Below are 21,363 nucleotides of genomic sequence, written 5' to 3'. Positions count from 1 at the left end.
GAGCCTAACAGCTATTATTAAAGATTTAGAAGTAATTCTAATTAATGAAAAAGAAGCAAGTTTATCAGGTTGGAATCTCTGCTAGTAATTATATGTCTGCTTTTGCTTTGAATATTTTTGACCTGGGCATATTATTATTTTCTTGCCCACCATTTGAAGAACTAGAAGCATCTGCCAGGCCAACTAGGTTTTCAAAGTTAATATCCTGACTAGTTAATGTTCCTATCATTCCATATTCCATTGATATAAGACCACAGAGTGGCAGATATAGACTCTCAGCAGAATAATGCAATGCTTAAAATCTTGTATTTTTAAAAAGTTAGAACTAGATTCAAATGCGTGCTCTATTATGAATTAGCAGTTAAGATCCTAAACAAGTTATAGATTTTCTCACTAATTCTCTAAAATCTAAAAGTATAATTATCAGTTTTTAGATAAACTTTCTCACCTTAAGTGGCAAGTTCTCATCACTGCTTTTGAAGTCATGATCAAATATGATAGCAGCCATCACAGGATTAGAATTATTTTCAGTCCTAATATAATTTTCAAAAGATGTTTCTGAAGAAAAGCCACGAACTGTAGAAAGAAAAAAATCTAAATTATTCACATAAATGTAACATGTCTATTAATACCAAAATCCTAATGGTACTGTAAATTTCAAAACATTGTTACTTAAACATTGACATATCAGACCACTTAATGGATGTGATACAAAACCAAAATAAAATAGACCATAGATATGCACATAAAAACCAAAACAAAAAAGCCCCCCCACAAGATAATAGAGACTATATTTTCATGACTGTGGAATAGGGAAAATTTTTTAAACAGCAAACAAAGAGCAAAAAATATAAAGAAAAAGATTGAGGTATATTAGATTTTATTAAAGTTAAGAACCATTATTCTTCAAAAGCTACCACTAAGTAAAAAGTAAGACAGACAGAGCTAATATGCAATACCTATAATCAACAAATAAACATGTAAATAACTCCTAAAATCAGTAAGAAAAAATAGTCAAGCCAATAGTGAAATGAAAAATATTTACATAAGCTCCTCACAGTAAAACAATAGACTGAGTTGACCAAGGAGGATATGAAGATGTGTTCAAATCAGATTTTAATCAGAGTAAAGCAAGTTAGAAACAAAATGATTCCATAACATATTGCATCAAATGGCTAGAATTTGGTAGTTATATCAATATTTGTATACATTAAATGAAAATTATTCATTATTTTTTTCCTTTTCCATATAAATAAAAACATATGACATTTACCTTAAAGGTAAGTGATGGATGCTGTCATCTCTGTCTATTACTAGAATCCAGTGAATTGGTTGCTCCATATTTATAACCTGATGCAAAGGCAAGCATCTTCTGGTTTCAAGCACATGGGTTATCTAAGCTATTTTGCTTCCCCAAAATAGAAATACTAGATAAAATTTATGTAATGCATAAGTAATAATAGAAACAAAAAGGGTAAAGGAAAGTAGGTAGATAGGGAGGGAAGGAGGGTGTGAAGGAAAGAAAAAGGAAGAATGATATATGAAGAAGGGAAAGACACAAGATATCCAAATTCCATAAATGAAGAGGCAGTTTCTACTGACTTCTCAACTCTCAAAAGTATAATTTTCAACAGGGTAAAATTTGTTTTGTAACCAGCTTTTAAACTTTTTGAGGATATAGCTCAATTTTTTAAATTGGCATGTTGTAGTTGTACATATTGGTGGGATGCATTGTTATACGTGATTATATATATGAGATTATGTACATGTATATAATTTGGCCAATATCACTCACCAGCACTTCCCCTTTCTCTCTCCTCCTCCCATCCCAGTCCCTTTTCTCTATTGATCTCCCATTGATTTTCATGAGATTCCACACCCACCCACCCACACACCTCTTTTCTTTTTTCCTCTCTAGCTTCCACATATGAAAGAAAACATGTAACCCTTGACTTTCTGAGTGTGGCTTATTTTCCTTGACATAATGCTCTCAATTTCCATCCATTTTTCTGCAAATGACATAATTTTTTTTTTCTTTATGCTGAATGTTTATATTTACCACATTTTCTTTATCCATTCATCTGTTGGCAGACACCTAGTCTGGTTCCATAACATGGTTATTATGAATTTCACTGCCATAAATATTAATACACATGTGCTGATTTCAGTTCTTTCAGGTAAATAGCAAGGAGTGGTATAGCTAGGTAATATGGTGGTTCCATTCCTAGTCTTTTGAGAAATATACATACTGATTTCCAAAGTGGTTGTACTAATTTGCAGCCCCACAACCAATGGGTTAGTACATTTTTAGCTTATATCTGCAACAGAATTTATTGCTATTTGTATTCTTGATGATTGCCATTCTACCTAGAGATGAAATCTAGTTTTGATTCACACTTCCCTTCTTCTTGCTCATTTCCTTTGCTTTGCAGAAGATTTTTTAAATTTGATGTCTTCCTTTTTTATTTTTGGTTTTACATCTTAAGCTTTCGTAGTCTTTTTTTCCATTACAATTCTTATTACACGTATACAGCACAATTTTTCATATCTCTGGTTGTATATAAATATGTTGACACCCAATTGTACTTTGGATAATGATGTCCACCACATTCCACTGTCCTTGCTAATCCCCTGCCCCCTCCATTTCCCTCCCACCCCTCTTCTCTATCTAGAATTCATCTAATCCTCCCATGCTCTCACTTTCTACCCCACTATGAGTCAGCCTCCTTATATCAGAGAAAACTTTTGGCATTTGTTTCATTGGGATTGGCTAAATTCAATCAGCATTATCTTCTCCAACACGATCCATTTACCTGCACATACCATGATTTTATTCATTTTTATTGCTGAGTAAAATTCCATTGTGTATATATGCTGTGGGAGACCATCCTTGCACGTGACTTGAGTTTCCTCCCCAGCTGGGTGTGAGGCACTCAGTCACTTTTAATGTAGCAGAGCTTCCCCCCACTTCTTGGGCTCCAGAGCTTGTCCCTGTGGAGACCTGTCTCACCACTGCCCCAAAGGTCTAATCATCGCACCTGACCTTGCAACACTTCCCCCCTTGACCTTCATTAGATGGGATTTTCCCCAGAATTCTTTGTTCCCCAATAAAAGCCATCTCCCTAGTGCTTGCTCTGTCTCGCTAGCCTCTTCAGTAAAACCTTGCTGCCCACCTGGAGAGTTTGAGGCTGAGGGTTTGAGGAGCCATCCCAGAGCTGGTTTAAAGGTAAAATGGTGTCTGTGTCTTTAATTTAAACTCCCTGAGGATTTTCCCCCATGACCAAATGGTTCACACCGTCTGTGCTGGGCACCCTTGAACGTGGGGCACTCGGGTTAAATCCTAGTTTGAGTGGAGAAGCATCTGCTATATATAAATTTAGTGGACCCTGGCAATTTTGTAGGGTCACAGAGGTAGCAGACAGTTTGGAGCTAAGGATGTTAAAGATTAATAATGGGAAATCCAGCTTCAACAGATAAAGACATGTATTTAACTATTTTGGAGACAGTAATTAATCAAAAGGGAAAACAGGTCAAAAGGACCCAACTAGCACAGTTCTTAAAGATGGTTGGTGAATTTGTCCATGGTTTTGTGATCAAGATTTATCAGATTTACATACTTGGGAGAGATTAGGAAGAAAATTACATAAAGCTTGTCTTTCTGCTGAATTACCAAACAGTACTATTGATAATATTCTGATGGTTAGGGCTGTATTAGAAATTTGCCTTTTTGATAACTTGGGCCAGAGTCCATGATCCCCCCAAGATCTATTGAAAGGAATTCAGAGAGCGATCAAATCTATAGAAATGGAAAAACTGCCTGAAGCTAAAAGAATCTCTCTTCCTTTACCTAGGTTGAGAGCAGAATCAAATTCCATTCAAATTACCCATCAGGCTGGTGACCTTGGAGCCAGACCCAAGATTGGGAGGTTAGCTCCACCCAAATGAGACCAGATTAATCACTTAGAAAAAACATCTTTCCCAAGAAAGTTGGGAGGAAAACCATAGATAAGAAGCCTCCTGAGGGAGAGATAATGCCCCTTGGAGAGAGGAGAATGGAGAGAGAATTTTTAGAGAGGTAGAGAGTCCTCCTCCTCCTCGAGACTTTGGGAAACAAAGCCAAGATGGAGGCGAGGAAGGACACATGGACGGGTCTCAGACCATGGGAGATGAGTTAGACAGTGAAATCTAGGAAATTTTAACAGTATGTCTAGCAGGACCTGCTCCAGCTATTCAGATTCGGCTGCTTCCAGTTATGAGGACAAATTTTAACAGGTACTCTGAGCTAGCAATGACCTTCCTTACACCATTACAACGTGGATTCAGGAAGGCTGAGGAGGCCGGTGAAGACGTTAGTGGATTTCAGTTTTTCCCAGTTTTTGAACAGGTTAACGACCAAGACCAGCGTGTCCACATCCATGCTGTAATTTCATTTAAAACTATCAGGGAGTTAAAAAATGCTTGTGATGTATATGGTCCTAATTAGCCATTTGTGCAAAGCTTGCTAGAAACAATTTGTCATCAGCCACTCCCTCCAAGTGACTGGATCCCTATCGCACAATCTTGTTCAAGAGATGGAGATTTTTTGCTTTGGAAGTCCTATTGGTCCGATTATTATTCAGAACAAGCAGAAAGAAATTGAAGGCAAAATATTGAAACCCCTTTGGAGATGCTTTTGGGAAGGGGTGAATTTGTAGACTTGGAAAGACAGTTGAATTACAGATTTGCAGTCTATTATCAGATAACCGCATGTGCTAAGTGTGCATGGTGACAAATTAACTCCCGGGGGACCAGTCTAGATTAGTTTTAACTAAGATTAAATAGGGCACAGACAAGCTTTATTCAGACTTTGTGGACCATGTGTATCAGATGGCAAACAGATCAATCGGAGACCCAGGTGCTTGTGAATATATTGTCAAGCAGTTAGCGTTTGAAAATGCAAATAAACTTTGTCAGGATGTTCTCAGAACCCATAGAAAGAAACAATTTAAGAATGTATCTGTTTGTGTTCAGATATTGGTCCAACTCAATTACAAGGTCTTACCCTTGCAGCCGCCTTAAAACAAGCATTTCAACCGCAGCCAGTTGAAATTCCAATCCCGTGAGCAATGTTTTAATTGTGGGAGAAATGGTCATTTTACACTAGACTGCAAAACCCACGCCATAAGGCCAGGGCTCTTCCTGCTTCACATCAGCGCTATTACAGGGCAAGAGGCCAGGTGGCAGTGGAGGAAATTGACGAATATGGCGTCAGTCCACCTCCATCTTGGCCTTCACTTCCACCTAATAGGGAGTCAAAAAACTTCTGGTTGGCCCCTCCCCGGGCCAAAAAAACAGGGGAAATGGAAGGGAGGTCGAAGGGCCTGATGTCATCATAGCTGGCCATGGCCAGCCACCATTTTTACCAGTGCAACCTGCCCAGAGAATCCTTCTGCCACCAGCCATGGTAACTGACTTAACACCTGAAATGGGTCTGCAGCAAATTCCTACCAGAGTTTTTGGGCTGCTTCCTACAGGAAATATAGGGTTGATTTTGGGATGTAGCAATTTAAAACAGGTGATCGAGGTACTACCAGAAATTGTGGATTCTTATTTTAGGGGGTGAGATAACAGTTATTGTAAAATCAGATTATGCCATCCAGGTTTCTACTGAGAATACAGTAGCTCAATTGATTCTTTTGCCCTGTAATTCCTTCGATTATTCGGATAAAACCTCTCCCAAACTATCAGAGTGTACTGGGCTCAATTAGTGCAACAGAAGTGCCCCCTACTGGAACTCAAAATTAATCATAAACATTCAAAGTAGTGACTGTTACCGGTGTGGACAGATCAGTCCTCTCTCACAAATTTGGGCCTAAGAACTGGCCTTTACATATAGCACCAGCCAATTTAGAAGGAATAGGACAGATTTCACAGCCTGCTCAGAGTGCCCAATATCTTCACTGGGAGGACCAAGATGGAAATAGTGGAGTTTTTAAGCCATATATGTTAGATTCTGTACCAGTAAATTTATGGGAAAGGGATGTACTAAGCAAATTAGGATTACTATTGATAACTGCAAATTCTATGAGGTCATTTCAGAAATTTAATCAAGGGTTTCTTCCTAGGCATAGTGAAAGAAATTTGCAGGATGAATATCTGCTTACAAACCAGTCTCCTTGACAGAGATTAATAAATGCTTCAGACCAAAATTTTTATTAGGGACCCTGAGTGTCTCCCCAATCCAGAAGACAGCAGAAAAAATCACCTGGCTCACAGAAGAGCCTAAATGGATTTCTCAGTGGCCTATCTCAGGGAGAAACTTAATTCATATGTTGGTTGAGAACAACTTCAAGCTGGTCATATAGCCCTTGGAACGCCCCCATTTTTGTTATTAAGAAAAAATCAGGTAGTTGGAGGTTATTACAGGATCTGAGGGCAATAAATCATGCAATTCAGCCTATAGGATCATTACAGTCTGAACTTCCTTCTCCTACAGCTATTCCTTCAGATTATAGTTTAATGGTAATAGACCTGAAAGGTTGTTTCTTTTCAATAAAATTACATCCTGAGGATTGCAAAAAATTTGCTTTCAGTGTCCCAGCAGTTAATTTTAAAGAACCAGTTGAGAGATATTCCCGGAAGATTTTTGCCTCAGGGAATGCGTAATAGTACAACTTTATGTCAAAAATTTGTGGCTCAAGCAATAACACCTGTAAGAAATAATTTTCCTGATGCATATATTATTCATTTCATGGATGACATATTATTAGCTCATGCTAATCCAAAAGTACTTTCAGAAATTTTTACCTAATTAGAGACTTCACTTTCAGCAATGGGTTTGTGCATTGCGCCTCAAAAGGTGCAAAAGATGCCTCCTTTTCAGTATTTGGACCATGTATTTGAAGGACGTACAATTAGTCCTCAAAACTTACAGATAAGAGTTAAGTTAAGATACATACCCTTAATGATTTTCAAAAATTATTAGGAGATATTAATTGGCTAAGGCCACCCTTAAAGTTAACTACTTCTGATTTAAGTCCCTTATTCCAGATATTACAAGGAGATCCTTCTCCAACTTCTCCTCAGGCTAGAGCAGCTTTGAGAAAAGTGGAAATTGCAATTAAGAATGCACAGCATATTAGAATTAATTTTCAAGAGCTGGTATATTTATTAATATTCCCAACTGCTCATGGCCCTCACAGGAGCTATATGGCAAATATTGGGAATTGTTGAGTGGATTCATTTAGCCCACTCTCTCCAAAAGACATTAATTCCTTTTCATGACTCAATTAGTAATAAAAGGCAGAACAAGAGTTTTACAACTAGTTGGATCAGAACCTGATATTATAATCATTCCATTTTCTGTTCAACAGAATAATTGGCTTTTTCAAGCTTCTAATTTGTGGCAAATAGCTTTTGCTGATTTTCCTGATCAGATAGAAAGCCATTATCCTAGTGATAAGGTCACACTACAGCTGAGTGACATATGTCTTCCACAACAACAGGCCCCTTAGGCCATGTTTGGTGGAAAGACTTATAGACTGGTCAATGGAAAGGCCCAGATCCAGTGATTATGTGGGGCAGAGGTCATGCTTGTATTTTTCCAGAAGGTGCTTTTTGTTCTATTTGGTTGCCTGAATGTGCAATCAGAGATGGAGGAAATAAAACCAAATTAAAACAACTGAAGGTCGACCCAGAGAAGCCTTCCCTCAAAGGAAGAGATTTTGAAGAAGGAAAATGACCCAGCAAGACCCCATGGAAAAGCTGATCTCGTGGGAAGACCTGAAGAAGCTGACAACACATGCTTCATGAATGGTTTGGCTCCTAGGGAGATATAAGACTCCGATGATGATGCTTGCCACAGCAATAGCATTACTCGGCTGTCAGACACTTATTGGACCTATTTTCCAGATCCACCTTTAGTACACGCAGCTGTGTGGACTGGGAATCCATCCCAGTATTTACTAATGACTCATATATGATGGGAGGATTTACAGACACTCATATTACTCCCAATCATGTGACTGGATTTTATTATTCTGGCTATAGTGCCCTATTACCTTTGTGTTGGTCCCACAATAAACATGCTGCTGTCTATGAGTATCATTTGAGGAAAAGACAGCAATTGGGAGACCTAGACTGATTAATCATACTATTAATGGAGACTTAGAACCTTATACTAGATCAGTTATTAAAATGGGACTTTCTCATAACAAACCAGTCATTTCTGCAGAACCTCCACAAATACCTAATTGTCCTAACAGTTCTGCAATAGAAATTGGCACCTTTCCTGGATGGATAGATTGTGTAAATACCTTTCCAGTAGAACATAAGGTGTCTAAAGATAGTGGGTATAGTTTAGATTGGTCTCCAAAAATTGATAAAAGACAATTACAAAAAAGTTCTGCTATGATACCTACAGGATTGTTAGCAATATTTTGACCTACAGTGAAGGTGGTATTCAGAAGGATGTTTGGCACTTAATTGCAGCCTCAGAATTTTTACATTTTACAGACAAGCCTTTACCGTAATTTGCTGGCAAGAACTGTAAGGAAGGTTCTTGCTATGGCTTACGAGCCTGTGTTCAATCTCCTTATGTATTAATTATTAGAAATGTGAAAATTAAATGGGTAGATGATAGATATATTGTAACATGTAACAAATGTAATCTAACTAATTGTATTACCAGATATAATAAAGGAAAAGGAGTGCTGATTCTTTATCAGCCCTCTTTTTGTCTTATTGCGAGCTAATATTTCAGAGCCATGATATGCTGATACTGGTTTTCAAGTTTTACAACAAATACATGCCCAGCAAGTGAGGCCTAAATGTGCCATTGGAATTAATAATAGTGGGAGTTGTTGCCTTGGTTTCCTTTATTGCGTCAACAGTCACAGCTTCGGTGGCTTTACCTCAAAATATTCAACATGTAAATTTTCTTAATAATTTGGCTCAAAATACTTCCAAGGATCTTCACAATCAAATAAATATTGATGAAAGGATTGAGACTAAGTTAAATGCCTTAGAGGCAACTGTCATAAATATAGGTAATGGGCTTTTGGTTTTAAAGTTTAAAGAAAGACTTAAATGTCATGCAAGTTATAAATATGTGTGTGTTACAGCCGCCAAGTACAATACCTCCCTGTGGGATTGGGAGAAGGTGAAAAACCATTTATTGGGTATTTGGCAAAATAATAATAACAGCTTGGATTTTTTGGAGCTCCATCATCATATTCAGGATATTCAAAATAATAGAGCTGATTTTTCGGATCCTTCTTCCTTAGCTAATCAAATATTAAAAGAATTAAATGGCTTTAACCCTGGAAACATTCTTAAACACTCAGCCTGGTATATTTTTGCATTGTTCTCTTTGCTGTTAATTCTCATTTGTGTTGTAATTATAGGATAAAGAGTCTTCAAAACAAGAATTCGGGGGCTCAAGAGAGTAAATCATCACCTGTTTTTCAAAGAAAGAGGGAATATGTGGGAGACCATCCTTGCATGTTACTGAGTTTCCTCCCTGGCTGGGTATGAGGTGCTCAGTCACTTTTAATGTGGCAGAGCTTTCCCCACCCTTCTTGGGTTCAAGAGCTTGTCCGTGTGGAGGCATGTCTCACCACTGCCCCAAAGATCCAATCAATGCACCTGACCTTGCAACACTGCCCCCCTTGACCTTCATTAGATGGGATTTTCCCCAGAATTCTTTGTTCCTCAATAAAAGCCTCTCCCTAGCATGCTCTCTCTCTCTCTCTCTCTCTCTCACTAGCCTCTTCGTAAAACCTCGCTGCCCCCCTGGGGAGCTTGATGCTGAGGGTTTGAGGAGCCATCCTGGAGCTGGTTTAAAGGTAAAATGGTGACTGTGTATTTAATTTAAACACTCTGAGGATTTTCCCACATGAACGAACCCTTCACACCATGGGCACTGCGTGCAGACTGAAATATGCCATATTTTTTTTTACCCATTCATCCACTAGGGGGCATCTAGGTTGGCTCCACAATTTAGCTATTATGAATTGTGCTGCTATCTATAAACATTGATGTGGCTGTGTCTTTGTAGTATGCTGTTCTTAAGTCCTTTGGGGATAGTCCAAGGAGAGGAATAGCTGGGTCAAATTGTGGTTCTATTCCCAGATTTCCAAGGAATCTCCATACTGCTTTCCATTTTGGCTGTACCAATTTGCAGTCTCACCAGCAATGTATGAGTGTACCTTTTCCCTCACATCCTCGCCAACACTTATTGTAGTTTATCTTCATGATAGCTGCCATTCTGACTGGGGTGAGATGATATCTTAGGGTAGTTTTGATTTGCATTTCTCTGATTGTTAGACATGATGAACATTTTTTCATATATTTGTTGATTGATTGTATGTCCTCTTCTGAGAAGTGTCTGTTCAGGTCCTTGGCCTATTTGTTGACTGGGTTATTTTTTTTTTTAGTGCTTAGCTTTTTGAGGTCTTTATGTACCCTGAATATTAGTGCGCTATCTGGTATGTGAGGGGTAAAAATTTGCTCCCAGGATGTAGGCTCTCTGTTCACCTCACAGATTGTTTCTTTTGCTGAAAAGAAATTTTTAGTTTAATTTCATCCCATTTATTCATTCTTGGATTTAATTCTTTCACTATTGGAGTCTTATTAAGGAAGTTGGGACCTAATCCCACATCATGAAGATTAGGGCCTACTTTTTCTTCTGTTAGACGCAGAATCTCTGGTTTAATTCATAGGTCCTTGATCCATTTTGAGTTAAGTTTTGTGCATGGTGAGAGATAGGAATTCAATTTCATTTTGTTGCATATGGATTTCAAGTTTTCCCAGCACCATTTGTTGAAGAGGCTATCTTTTCTCCAGTGCATGTTTTTGGCAACTTTGTCTAATATAATTGTAATTTTGTGGGTTAGTCTCTGTGTCCTCTATTCTGTACCATTGGTCTACCAGTCTCTTTTGGTGCCAATACCATCTTGTTTTTGTTACTATTGCTCTGTAGTATATTTAAGGTCTTATATAGCAATGACACCTGCTTCACTCTTCCTGCTAAGGCTTGCTTTAGCTATTCTGGGTCTCTTATTTTTCCAGATAAATTTCATGATTGCCTTTTCTATTTCTATGAAGAATGCCATTGGGATTTGATCAGAATGCATTAAATCTATATAGTGCTTTTGGTATGGTCATTTGATAATATTAATTCTGCCTATCCAAGAGCAAGGTAAATCTTTCCATCTTCTAAGGTCTTCTTTTGATTTCCTTCTTTAGGGTTCTGTAGTTTTCATTGTATAGATCTTTCACCTCTTTTGTTAAGTTGATTCCCAAGGATCTTTTTATTTTTTTTTTGAGGTTATTGTGAATGGGGTAGTTTTCCTCATTTCCTTCTCAGGGGCTTTATCACTGATATACAGAAATGTCTTTGATTTATGGGTGTTGATTTTATATCCTGCTACTTTGCTGAATTCATTTACTAGTTTCAGAAATTTTCTGGTGTAGCTTTTTGAGTCTTCTAGGTATAGAATCATATCATCAGCAAATAGTGCTAATTTAAGTTCTTCTTTACCTATACATATCCCTTTAATTTCTTTCCTCTAATTGCTCTGGCCAGTGTTTCAAGAACTATGTTGAATAGAAGTGGAGAAAGAGGGCATCGCTGTCTTGTTAGATTTAGAGGGAATGCCTTCAATTTTTCTCCATTTATAATGACGTTGGCCTGAGGCTTAGCGTAGATAGCCTTTACAATGTTCAGATATAAGTTTGCTGTATTTTGTCCAATGATTTTTCTGTGTCTATTGAGATGATCATATGATTCTTATCTTTAAGTCTATTGATGTGATGAATTACATTTATTGATTTCCGTATGTTGAACCAGCCTTGCATCCCTGGGATGAATCCCACTTGATCATGCTGCACAATCTTTTTGATATGTTTTTGTATCTGATTTGCCAAAATTTTATTGAGAATTTTTGCCTCTATGTTAATTAGAGATATTGGTCTGAAGTTTTCTTTCTTTGATGTGTCTTTGCCTGGTTTTGGGATCAGGGTGATATTGGCCTCATAGAATGAATTTGAAATTACTGCCTCTTTTTCTATATCTTGAAATAAATTGAAGAGTATTGGTATTAGCTCTTTTTTAAAGGTCTTATAGAACCCAGCTGTATATCCATCTTGTCCTGGGCTTTTCTTGGTTGGTAAGCTTTTGATGGCATCTTCTATTTCCTCACTTTATATTGGTCTGTTTAATTTGTGTATGTCTTCCTGACTCAATCTGGGCAAATCATATGACGTAAGAAATTTGTTGATGCCTTCAATGTCTTCTATTTTATTGGAGTGTAAGATTTCAAAATAATTTTTAATTATCCTCTGTATTTCTGTAGTGTCTGTTGTGGTATTACCTTTTTCACCATGTATGCTGATAATTTGAGTTCTCCCTCTCCTTCTCTTCATTAGTGTGGCTAAGGGTCTGTCAATTTTATTTATTTTTTCAAAGAACCAAATTTTTCTTTTGTCAATTTTTTCAATTGTTTTAATTTCAGCTCTAATTTTAATGATTTCTTGTCTTCTACTGCTTTTGTTGATGATTTGTTCTTCTTTTTATAGGGCTTTGAGATGTAGTATGAGGTCATTTATTTGTTGGCTTTTTCTTCTTTTAAGGAATGAACGCCATGCAATGAATTTTCCTCTTTGTACTGCTTTCATAGTGTCCCAGAGATTTTGATATGTTGTGTCTATGTTCTCATTTACCTCTAAGAATTTTTAAATCTCCTCCTTGATGTCTTCTGTAACCCATTGTTCATTCAGTAGCATATTGTTTAGTCTCCAGGTGATGGAAATTTTTTTCTTTTTTCTTTTGTCATTGATTTCCAATTCCAATCCATTATGATCTGATAAAATGCATGGTAGTATCTCTACTTTTTTGAATTTGCTAAGAGTTTCTTTGTGGTATAGTATATGGTCTATTTTAGAGAAGAATCCATGTGCTGCTGAGAAGAAAGTGTATCTGCTTGATGCAGGTTGAAATATTCTATAATCGTCAGTTAAGTCTTAAGTTATTGATTGTGTTATTGAGGTCTATAATTTCTTTATTCAATTTTGTTTGGAAGATCTATCCAGTGGTGAGAGAGGTGTGTTAAAGTCATCCAAGATTATTGTGTTGTGGTCAATTTGACTCTTGAGCTTGAGAAGAGTTTGTTTGATGAACATAGCTGCACCATTGTTTGGGGCATATATATTTATGATCGTTGTGTCTTGTTGGTGTATGGCTCCCTTGAGCAGTATGTAATGTCCATCTTTATCCTTTTTGATTAACTTTGGCTTGAAGTCTACTTTATTTGATATGAGGATAGAAACCCCTGCTTGCTTCCGGAGTCCATGTGAGTGGTATGATTTTTCCCAATCTTTCACCTTCATTGTGTGTATGTCTTTTCCTATCAGATGAGTCTCCTGTAGGCAGCATATTGTTGGATCTTTTTAATCCAATCTGCCTAGCCTATGTCTTTTGATTGGCGAGTTTAAGCCATTAACATTTAGGGTAACTATTGAAACATGGTCTGTATTTCCATATTTGTTTATTTTTGTTACTTGACTTGGTTTTCCTCTTTGATTAGTTTTTCCTTTACTACCTCCCACTGTTGATTTTCATTTCCTCTTCATGTAACGTTTTGCCAAGGATGATTTGAAGTGCCAGTTTTCTAGCTGCAAATTCTTTTAACTTTTGTTTATCGCGGAAGGTTTTTATTTCATCTTCAAATCTAAAGCTTAATTTTTCTGGATACAAGATTCTTGGTTGGCACCCATTAACTTTCAGAACTTGATTTATGTTGTTCCAGGATCTTCTAGATTTCAGGGTCTGTACTGAAAAATCTGCCATTATCCTAGTTGGTTTCCCCCTATATGTAATCTGATTCCTTTCTCTTGTGGCTTTTAAAATTATCTCCTTATTCTGTATGTTGGGCATTTTCATTATAATGTGCCTTGGTGTAGATCTGTTGTGATTTTGTACATTTGGCATCCTGTAGGCTTCCAACTCATTCTTCATGTTTGGAAAGTTTTCTGATATTATTTCATTGAATAAATTGTTCATTCCTTTGGTTTGGAACTCTATGCCTTCCTCTATCCCAATAACTCTTAGATTTGGTCTTTTTATGCTATCCCATATTTCTTGAATGTTTTGCTCATGGTTTCTTATCATTTTTGCTGTACAGTCTATGTTCTTTTCAAGATGATATAGTTTATCTTCGTTGTCTGATGTCCTATCTTCTAAGTGGTCTACTCTGTTGGTGATGCTTTCATTTGAGTTTTTAATTTGGTTTATTATTTCTTTCATTTCAAGGATTTCTGTTTTTTTTTTTTTTCTTTTCTTTTTTAAGAATCTATTTCCCTGTTGAGTTGATCTTTTGCTTCTTGGATTTGCTTATGTAGCTCACTGTCAAAGTGATCTTTCATTGCCTATATTTGTTCTCTTTATGTCTCCCTTGAGATCCCAGAACATCTTAACCATGAATATCCTGAAATCTTCTGTCTTTTTTCTGCTGCCAATACTTCTAATGATGTGTTGTCTTGATTTGTTTGTGGTACTTCCTTCCCTTATATTTTCATGTTGCTCATGTGTTTTCCTTTCCAGCTCTGTGGATCTACAGTGTTATTGTTTTTATCCTATAGATTTGTAGTGCTCTTGTAGGGTTCCAAGATCTCTCCTTTGTGGGGAAGGACAATGTTAACAGATCCCAATATCAACAATACACCACTTATGAACAAATTGTTGTTATTAAGACATTTACAGTTTAGCCTCAATGTCCATAAAAATGTTGGATTCAATTATTATTTAAAATATAATCAGCTGTTTCATAAAAAGGTTTACAGTTTCTGGCAGTAAACAATGAATTGGGGTCAGGCATAGGATGATATGCTAAGGGGGAAAGATGTGAGGGTATAGAGTTAATATATCTTAGGAATTCTGAAGGAGAAATCTAATGAAGAAGGTTAGTAGCAGGGGAATAGACAGGAAGTAATTAGGGTAGACAAATACATGGGAAACCAATAGAGTACATAAAACAAACACACATATGTATTTAGAAAAATACAGGATGTAAAAATAATAAAATTTGAAGGTGAAATAAGAAAGATAAAAAAAATGGAAAGAAAGAAAAAAGAGAAGAAAAAGAAAAAAGGGGCTTATGCAAGTCCTCTGTATTATATTATTCAGGTGACTCAGTCCTTAAAGTCCTATTTCATGCAAAGTTCTTGGTTTCACATATGTTGGGAATGTGAGGGCCAGAGGATAGAGGGGTAAAAGAGAAAGAAGAAGGAAAAAAATACTCTTAGAGACCCCTTTCTTTCCTGCTTCTCTTCTCATCCAGTAGATGGGATTGTCTTTTTTAAGCTGGTGCCTCTGCCCTCAGGATGGTGTAGGTAACCAGGGTGAGAAGACTGGATCTGGTGTGGAGTGTCTGGAAACAGGGAGTGCCACCCACCAGTCTCAGCAGGGAAATTGCACCTCATGGGTCTTTTTTTGTGACCACTCATCTGACTTGAGCCCCCAGTATTGTCTGCCTCTCTTGCCTGGAGATTTCCCAGATCCTGGTCTCTCTGTTGTGCTCCAAACTTTAGTTCCCTCCCCTCTCTTACTTACCAGATTTCAACTGCGGGACCTCTCACCCCCAGGCTCACACCAAGTGCGTGGCGCACTGCACTCCTGTCCAACTGAGAGCTGTTTTTGTGTTGAGTGGCCACTGTGCCAAGTTATTGCCACTGGGTGGGGGGAATTGGAAACCAGGTACCTACTCAAATGGAGATCCAATCTGATAGCCACGCCCACCAACAAATGGCAAGAAAGGTTTTCCAAGATGGAGTCAGTCTGCTTCCAGTGCCGGGATGTCTGGTGAGGTGGGGGGAGCTGGGCAATGGCCTTGTGCTATGGATAGGTAGCAGCTGAATTACCTGTGTGGGAGTGGATCACAGTCTGAAGTTCTGCAGAGGCGCTGATAGGTGATTCTGCTAAGCTGCCTGTGAGCCATGCATGAGCTAGAACTGCAGTCTTTGGGTCTGAGTCTGGAGTCTAAATTTGAATGCAGAGGCTCTGATTTCTGTGTGGGTGGTTGCAGTGCTGGTGATTCCTGTGAAAATTCACTGTATAGGGGTCTTCTCACACTGAGATATTGCGTTCCATCTAGGTGAGACCTTGTGGAGAAGCTGCCTGTCTGCTTTCTTGGTTTCATGCCACAGAGCACTCAGAAACAGGACCTCCTCTATTCTTCCATCTTGGATCCTCCTTTAGTAGTCTTAATAAAGAAGCCAATGTGTGCTTCTATATGTTGGAGTGTTGGATCTATGTTTTCTTCTAGCAGATGCAGAGTTTAATTTCCAGATCTTTGATCCACTTTGAGCTGACTTTTATGCAGGGTGAGATATAGGGATCTAGTTTTATTCATTCTTCTGGTATGAATATCCAGTTTTCCCAGCACCATTTATTTAAAAGACTATCTTCTCCAGTGTATATTTCTTCTTTATTGTTTCTTGAAGTGTAAAGTTAGATTATTTGAGATCTTTCTTTATTTAGGCATTTTATTACTATAAATTTTCTTCCCAGTATTGCTTTTGCTGCATGACATAGGTTTTAGTGATATTTTCATTTTTATTCATATTTATATGCCCGTTTGATTTTCTCATTGACCCAGTTGTTGTTCAAGACTTTAATTTCCATGTATTTCTGAATTTTCCCATTTTCTTGCTGTTATTGATTCCTTTTTTCCCCCATGTAGTGCTAGGGATTGAACCCAGGGCCTAGCACATGCCAGGCAAACATTTTCCACTGGGTTACATTCCAGCCCATGGATACTGATTTCTAGTTTTGTCACACGGTGGTCATAATCATATCAAGACATAATCACATCAATAAAATAAAATACTAAATAGCTTCTAAAGAGTATAAATTTATTTTTTACAGTTCTTGAGGAAAGAGAAGTCCAAGATCAAGGTGATTCAGAGCCTATTTCCTAATTCACAGTACCTTCTTCCTGTATCCTCAAATAATGGAAGGGGCAAACCAGATCTCTAATTAAGACACTTTTCTTATTTATAAAGGCCCTCATGATACTATCTCCTCCTCCCAAACCTCATCTATTAACCTTGGGATTAGAATTTAAATATATGAATTTTTTAGGGACACAAACATTTAGACCTTGGCCCTTGTTTTTACGTTGAACCAAGCCAGTAGGAAATGGTCTCCTTCCTTTTTGGGCTCCTTTAGTACTATTACTTGCCTACCCCATCATTTATCAGATACAGAGCAATTAGAAGCCCAACCTACCATACACAGCAGCTGGGAAATACAGGATGTTAGGGGTGATTTTGAACTTCTTCCAGAAAGAAACTGATAGTTGGACATTTTTGCCTTTGGGCTTGCTCTGCATTGAACAAGGGAGACAGCAATTAGGAATTATTCACACACTCATAATCTCTTTATGTTCCATGGTCCTGAGGGACTCACTCCTAGAGACAGGTGATTTATGAGGCAGTCCCTCTAGGAGGAGCCATAATAGTTATGGTGCCCAAATTGGGACAAATTTCTTCATGGTGAAGCTAGAGACTTGTTTTTTGTTTTGTTTTGTTTTGTTTTGTTTTGTTTTTTACTGGAATGAATTATGAGGAGAAGGTATAGAAAGTGCCCTCGTGGTTGTTCAGGCTTTCAGAGGATTACTAATTTCCTGACCCATCAGCTCCCAGATTTAGGCTAGTAAGAAGGCAAACCCATGGGCAGCAATTGAAAAGGATACAAACTCCTTCCAGAAAAAAACACTGGAAGCTAGGAATTTGGGGTTAGTTGCTCTATGCTGAGCCGAGAGTATTAGTTTGGAAATTGTTCAAGTACCCATTTAAAATTGTTTCTTTGTTCTCTCTGGTCATTGGGCACTTAAAAATATCAGGTTCCATTAGCTCTCAGAGCTAGGTGATTTAGTACCTAATTATTTGGGAAGGAAACTTTGTTGGGAGATTATTGTTAGTTTTTGTTGTCTCAACACTTTGCATATCTTGGCTTGCAAAGTTTCTTCTCACAAGTCTGCTGATAGTCTTATGGAAGTTCCCTTACATGTATTGAGTCTCTTATTCTTGGCTGCTTTTAAGATTCTGTCTTTGACTTTGACAATTGATCATATTGTGCCTCAAAGTATTCTTCTTTGAGTTGACCTTTGAGCTTTAAGAATATAGATGTCTATATCTCTCCCAAGATTCTGAAAGTTTTCAGACAGTATGCCCCCACTTCTCTTCCTCATGGTATATAATTTATATATTCATACAATCATTTGTGTCCTATAGGACCCTTATGCTTTCTTTACTCTTTTTCATCTTTTTTTCTTTTTGCTCCTCTAATTGGCTAAGTAAAATTTATGTCTTCAAGTTCACCGATTCTTTTTTGCATGCTTGAGTCTGCTATTGAAGCTACTGAATTTTTCAGATATGTCATTGTTTTCTTCAACTCAAAATGTTTTGTTAGGTTTTTCTTTATGGTTTCTATTTCTTTATTAAACTTTTCATTTTGTTCCTGCATTGCTTTTGTAATTTTATTTAGTTGTCTATCTGTGTTATTTTGCATCTTCCTGAGCTTCTGTGAGGTGGATATTTTGAGTCTTCTAAGGCAATTTGTAGATTTCCATTTATTTGGGTCAGTTGCTTCATTAGTTTCCTTCAGCAGTGCTATCTTCTTCATTCTTCATTATCCATGCAGTCTTGCATGAGTGTCTATACTTTTGAATAAGCAAGTACCTCTTCCAGGCTTTACTGATTAGTCCCATCAGGTTATGTCCTCCTTCTGTTAAGTTCCCAGATTGATGGGACTGCCTCCAGGATCATGGGGATTGGGGTTGGATCTAAGCATGGGGCTACTTCTGGATATGAAGTGAAGTCCACAGCTGGAAAGTCTTTTACCAGGAGCTCTAACAGGTATGGACTATCTTTTTTGGTATGTAAATCTGGTACTAGGATTAGGGTCTGCTTCAGGGTACAGATAATGGGCCTGTTTTGAGGTACATAGATGGGTGTGGCTTCCTCCAGGTCCCAGGAGGACTCAGCGATACTTCCTTGGTCTGTATTAAGATGAGTGGAAACATGTTGCGGAGCTGCTTCAGGTTCCAAAGCCAGAACTGAGGTTAGGTCTTTCCAGGGAACACAGATGGCCATGTATCCCTCTGTGTGTCCCTTTGCCACCAGCAGGACTGATCTCAGCCTGCTGTTGAGATGGACTACATCTGAGTCTAGCAGCTACTTCAGAGTCTGCTGTTAGATCATTGTTGGCAGATCTGCTGTATCTTTCCCTGAGTCTATAGGTGAGCAAGACTACTCTCGGTGTGCAGCTGTGATGGGCTGGAACAAAGTCTTGAGGCTGTTTCAGAGTCCATAAGTAGGACCATTATCAGCAAGCCTACATAAGGCACCCCTCCCTTGGGGTCCCTTGCCACTTGCAGGACTGATCTCACTGTAGAGAGGGGTTATACCCAAGTCTTAGATGTATTTAGGCATCCACAACTAGTACCAAGATTGTCAAGCCTGCCCTAGGAACTCAAAATGTTTTCTCACCAAGTTCCTATGTTGCCAGAAAGCTGATCTCTGGTCACTGCTGAGAGGGGCTGAGCTAAGTCTCACAGCCATTTCTGGTCCACAGCCAGAACTAAGGTCAGCAGGTCTATCACTGGAGGTATAAGTGAGCACTGTTCATTCCAAGTCTCTGGGTGGATGCTTCTGAGAGCAAGATCAAGACAAATTAGGATATAGTAAAGGTCATGCGCAGATTTGAAGGCAGAGGCATGGTTGTCAAGTCTGCCACCTAGGCATTGTTCATTCAAAATAGCTCTCCCAGGTCTTGGGCTCCACTGGGATTTCACAATATACTACTTGGATCCTAAAGCTCCCACAAAGGCACTTTTCCCCATGGATGGCTGCAAAATTATTGCCATGCATAGATACAAGCAGAGGACCTTCTATTCTACTGTCTTGCTATTGCTATTCTGAATATAATCATAATTTTAAATGTGTATAACAGTAAATACAAACACTCATGGAAAGCATATGACAAGACTTGAGGGAGGTTGAACAAATTCTGACAGTATTTTTAACTGCAGAAGAGAAATTGGATGTGAAGAGAAGGTGAAGGGTAAGGAGATAAGCATTTCTTTTTATATAATTTAATATTGTTTCAATTTTTTCAAATGTATTATGTATCATGCTTAAGTAATATTTTAATGAAATGTTGAAAAGTCATGACCTTGAGAAAAGTTTCCGTACCCAGGAAAATGTACCTGATATTAAGACTTTGTGTAAGACTTTGTGTGCCCATGACACCAAATCCAAAGATCCAATGTTTACCCAAGATTAAGAAGAATAATTACTGACAAACAATATTTAGAATTATAGAACAAGAAAGTAACTCAGACATATAAGCTTAAATATTATGTTTTGATAATGATTACATTAAGAATACATTCAATATTATTTGACAAAACCCACATTGTTATATTTAGGCATAAATAATGAAAGTCAATGGAATTTGACAATACATCCTGCAGAAAACCTTGCAGGCATTACAAATTTCTAACCTTTAAAATCGAAGTTTAAATCCTCTTTCACCATCTCAGTAATACGTTTTGCTACATCACTTTCAGAAGGCACATAAACCAATTCAAATGTCAAGTTAGGTATTTCAAGAAAAGAAGGAAGCGTCAGGGGAAGGGAATCAAAAGTGGAAGAATTATAAAGCTTCTTTTCACTATAATTTCGAACAGTCAAAGTCCATAAAAAGAACAGAAATACCAAGAGCATTTCCAAAATCAAACCACTCATCTCCCGAATCTGTAAGAGAAACAAAAAAACTATGTTAATTGGCATGTGTGTGTGTTTCACTCTAGGGTTTACAAACCTAAATTATCCTGCTTCCTTCTATAATAAGAATGGTTTCCTGGATTGTCTTTTCTACATTTTATTATTCATTCTATTGATTCACCCTATGGGTATTCTTCAGATTTAGAAGGGCTACCCCAAGCCTTGGAGCATAAGAAAAAAAAATGAAACAAAGGAACTGTTAAGAAATTTCCCATTTGTCTTCACTAACCTTTACATACATTTTTCACAGAGACTTCCACTTACCTTTAAGTGGAAATTTTTCCAGAGGAGGACTGAAAACTGCCTGAGCCATAGTGAATCCATTTTTTCACAAAGAATGGAAGCTCAATTCTTAAGAAGTAAAACTCTAAAATAATTAAGGTTACCTGCCAAAATATTAAATTTCATCAAATAAAGAATTACTTCATTTTCTAGTTTTATTTTGTCAATCTTGAAAAATAACTACATGAAAATTTTAAATACATATTTTCTCCTTATATATTTTTATATCCTAATTAAATTCACATCCAATAG

General features: G+C 37.6%; 1 protein-coding gene across 1 annotated transcript in view; it reads right to left on the bottom strand.

Moving 5' to 3' along the window:
- LOC114096940 (phospholipid-transporting ATPase ABCA3-like) overlaps window positions 1–21,153 on the bottom strand; it is a 136,170-nt gene extending 115,017 nt beyond the window's left edge. The window contains exons 1-3 of the mRNA XM_027940651.2: window positions 21,094–21,153; window positions 20,547–20,799; window positions 449–576 (exon numbers count right to left, since the gene is read on the bottom strand). Of these exons, the coding sequence (XP_027796452.2) occupies window positions 449–576; window positions 20,547–20,799; window positions 21,094–21,153 (441 nt within the window). The remainder of the gene's footprint in view (window positions 1–448; window positions 577–20,546; window positions 20,800–21,093) is intronic.
- Window positions 21,154–21,363: the final 210 nt, after the last annotated feature.

The sequence above is a fragment of the Marmota flaviventris genome, chromosome 19 (assembly GCF_047511675.1).
Source record: "Marmota flaviventris isolate mMarFla1 chromosome 19, mMarFla1.hap1, whole genome shotgun sequence".
In the NCBI taxonomy this organism is placed as follows: domain Eukaryota; kingdom Metazoa; phylum Chordata; class Mammalia; order Rodentia; family Sciuridae; genus Marmota; species Marmota flaviventris.
The sequence above is the reverse complement of the archived record's forward strand: the minus strand, read 5'-3'. Positions and strand labels throughout refer to the sequence as shown.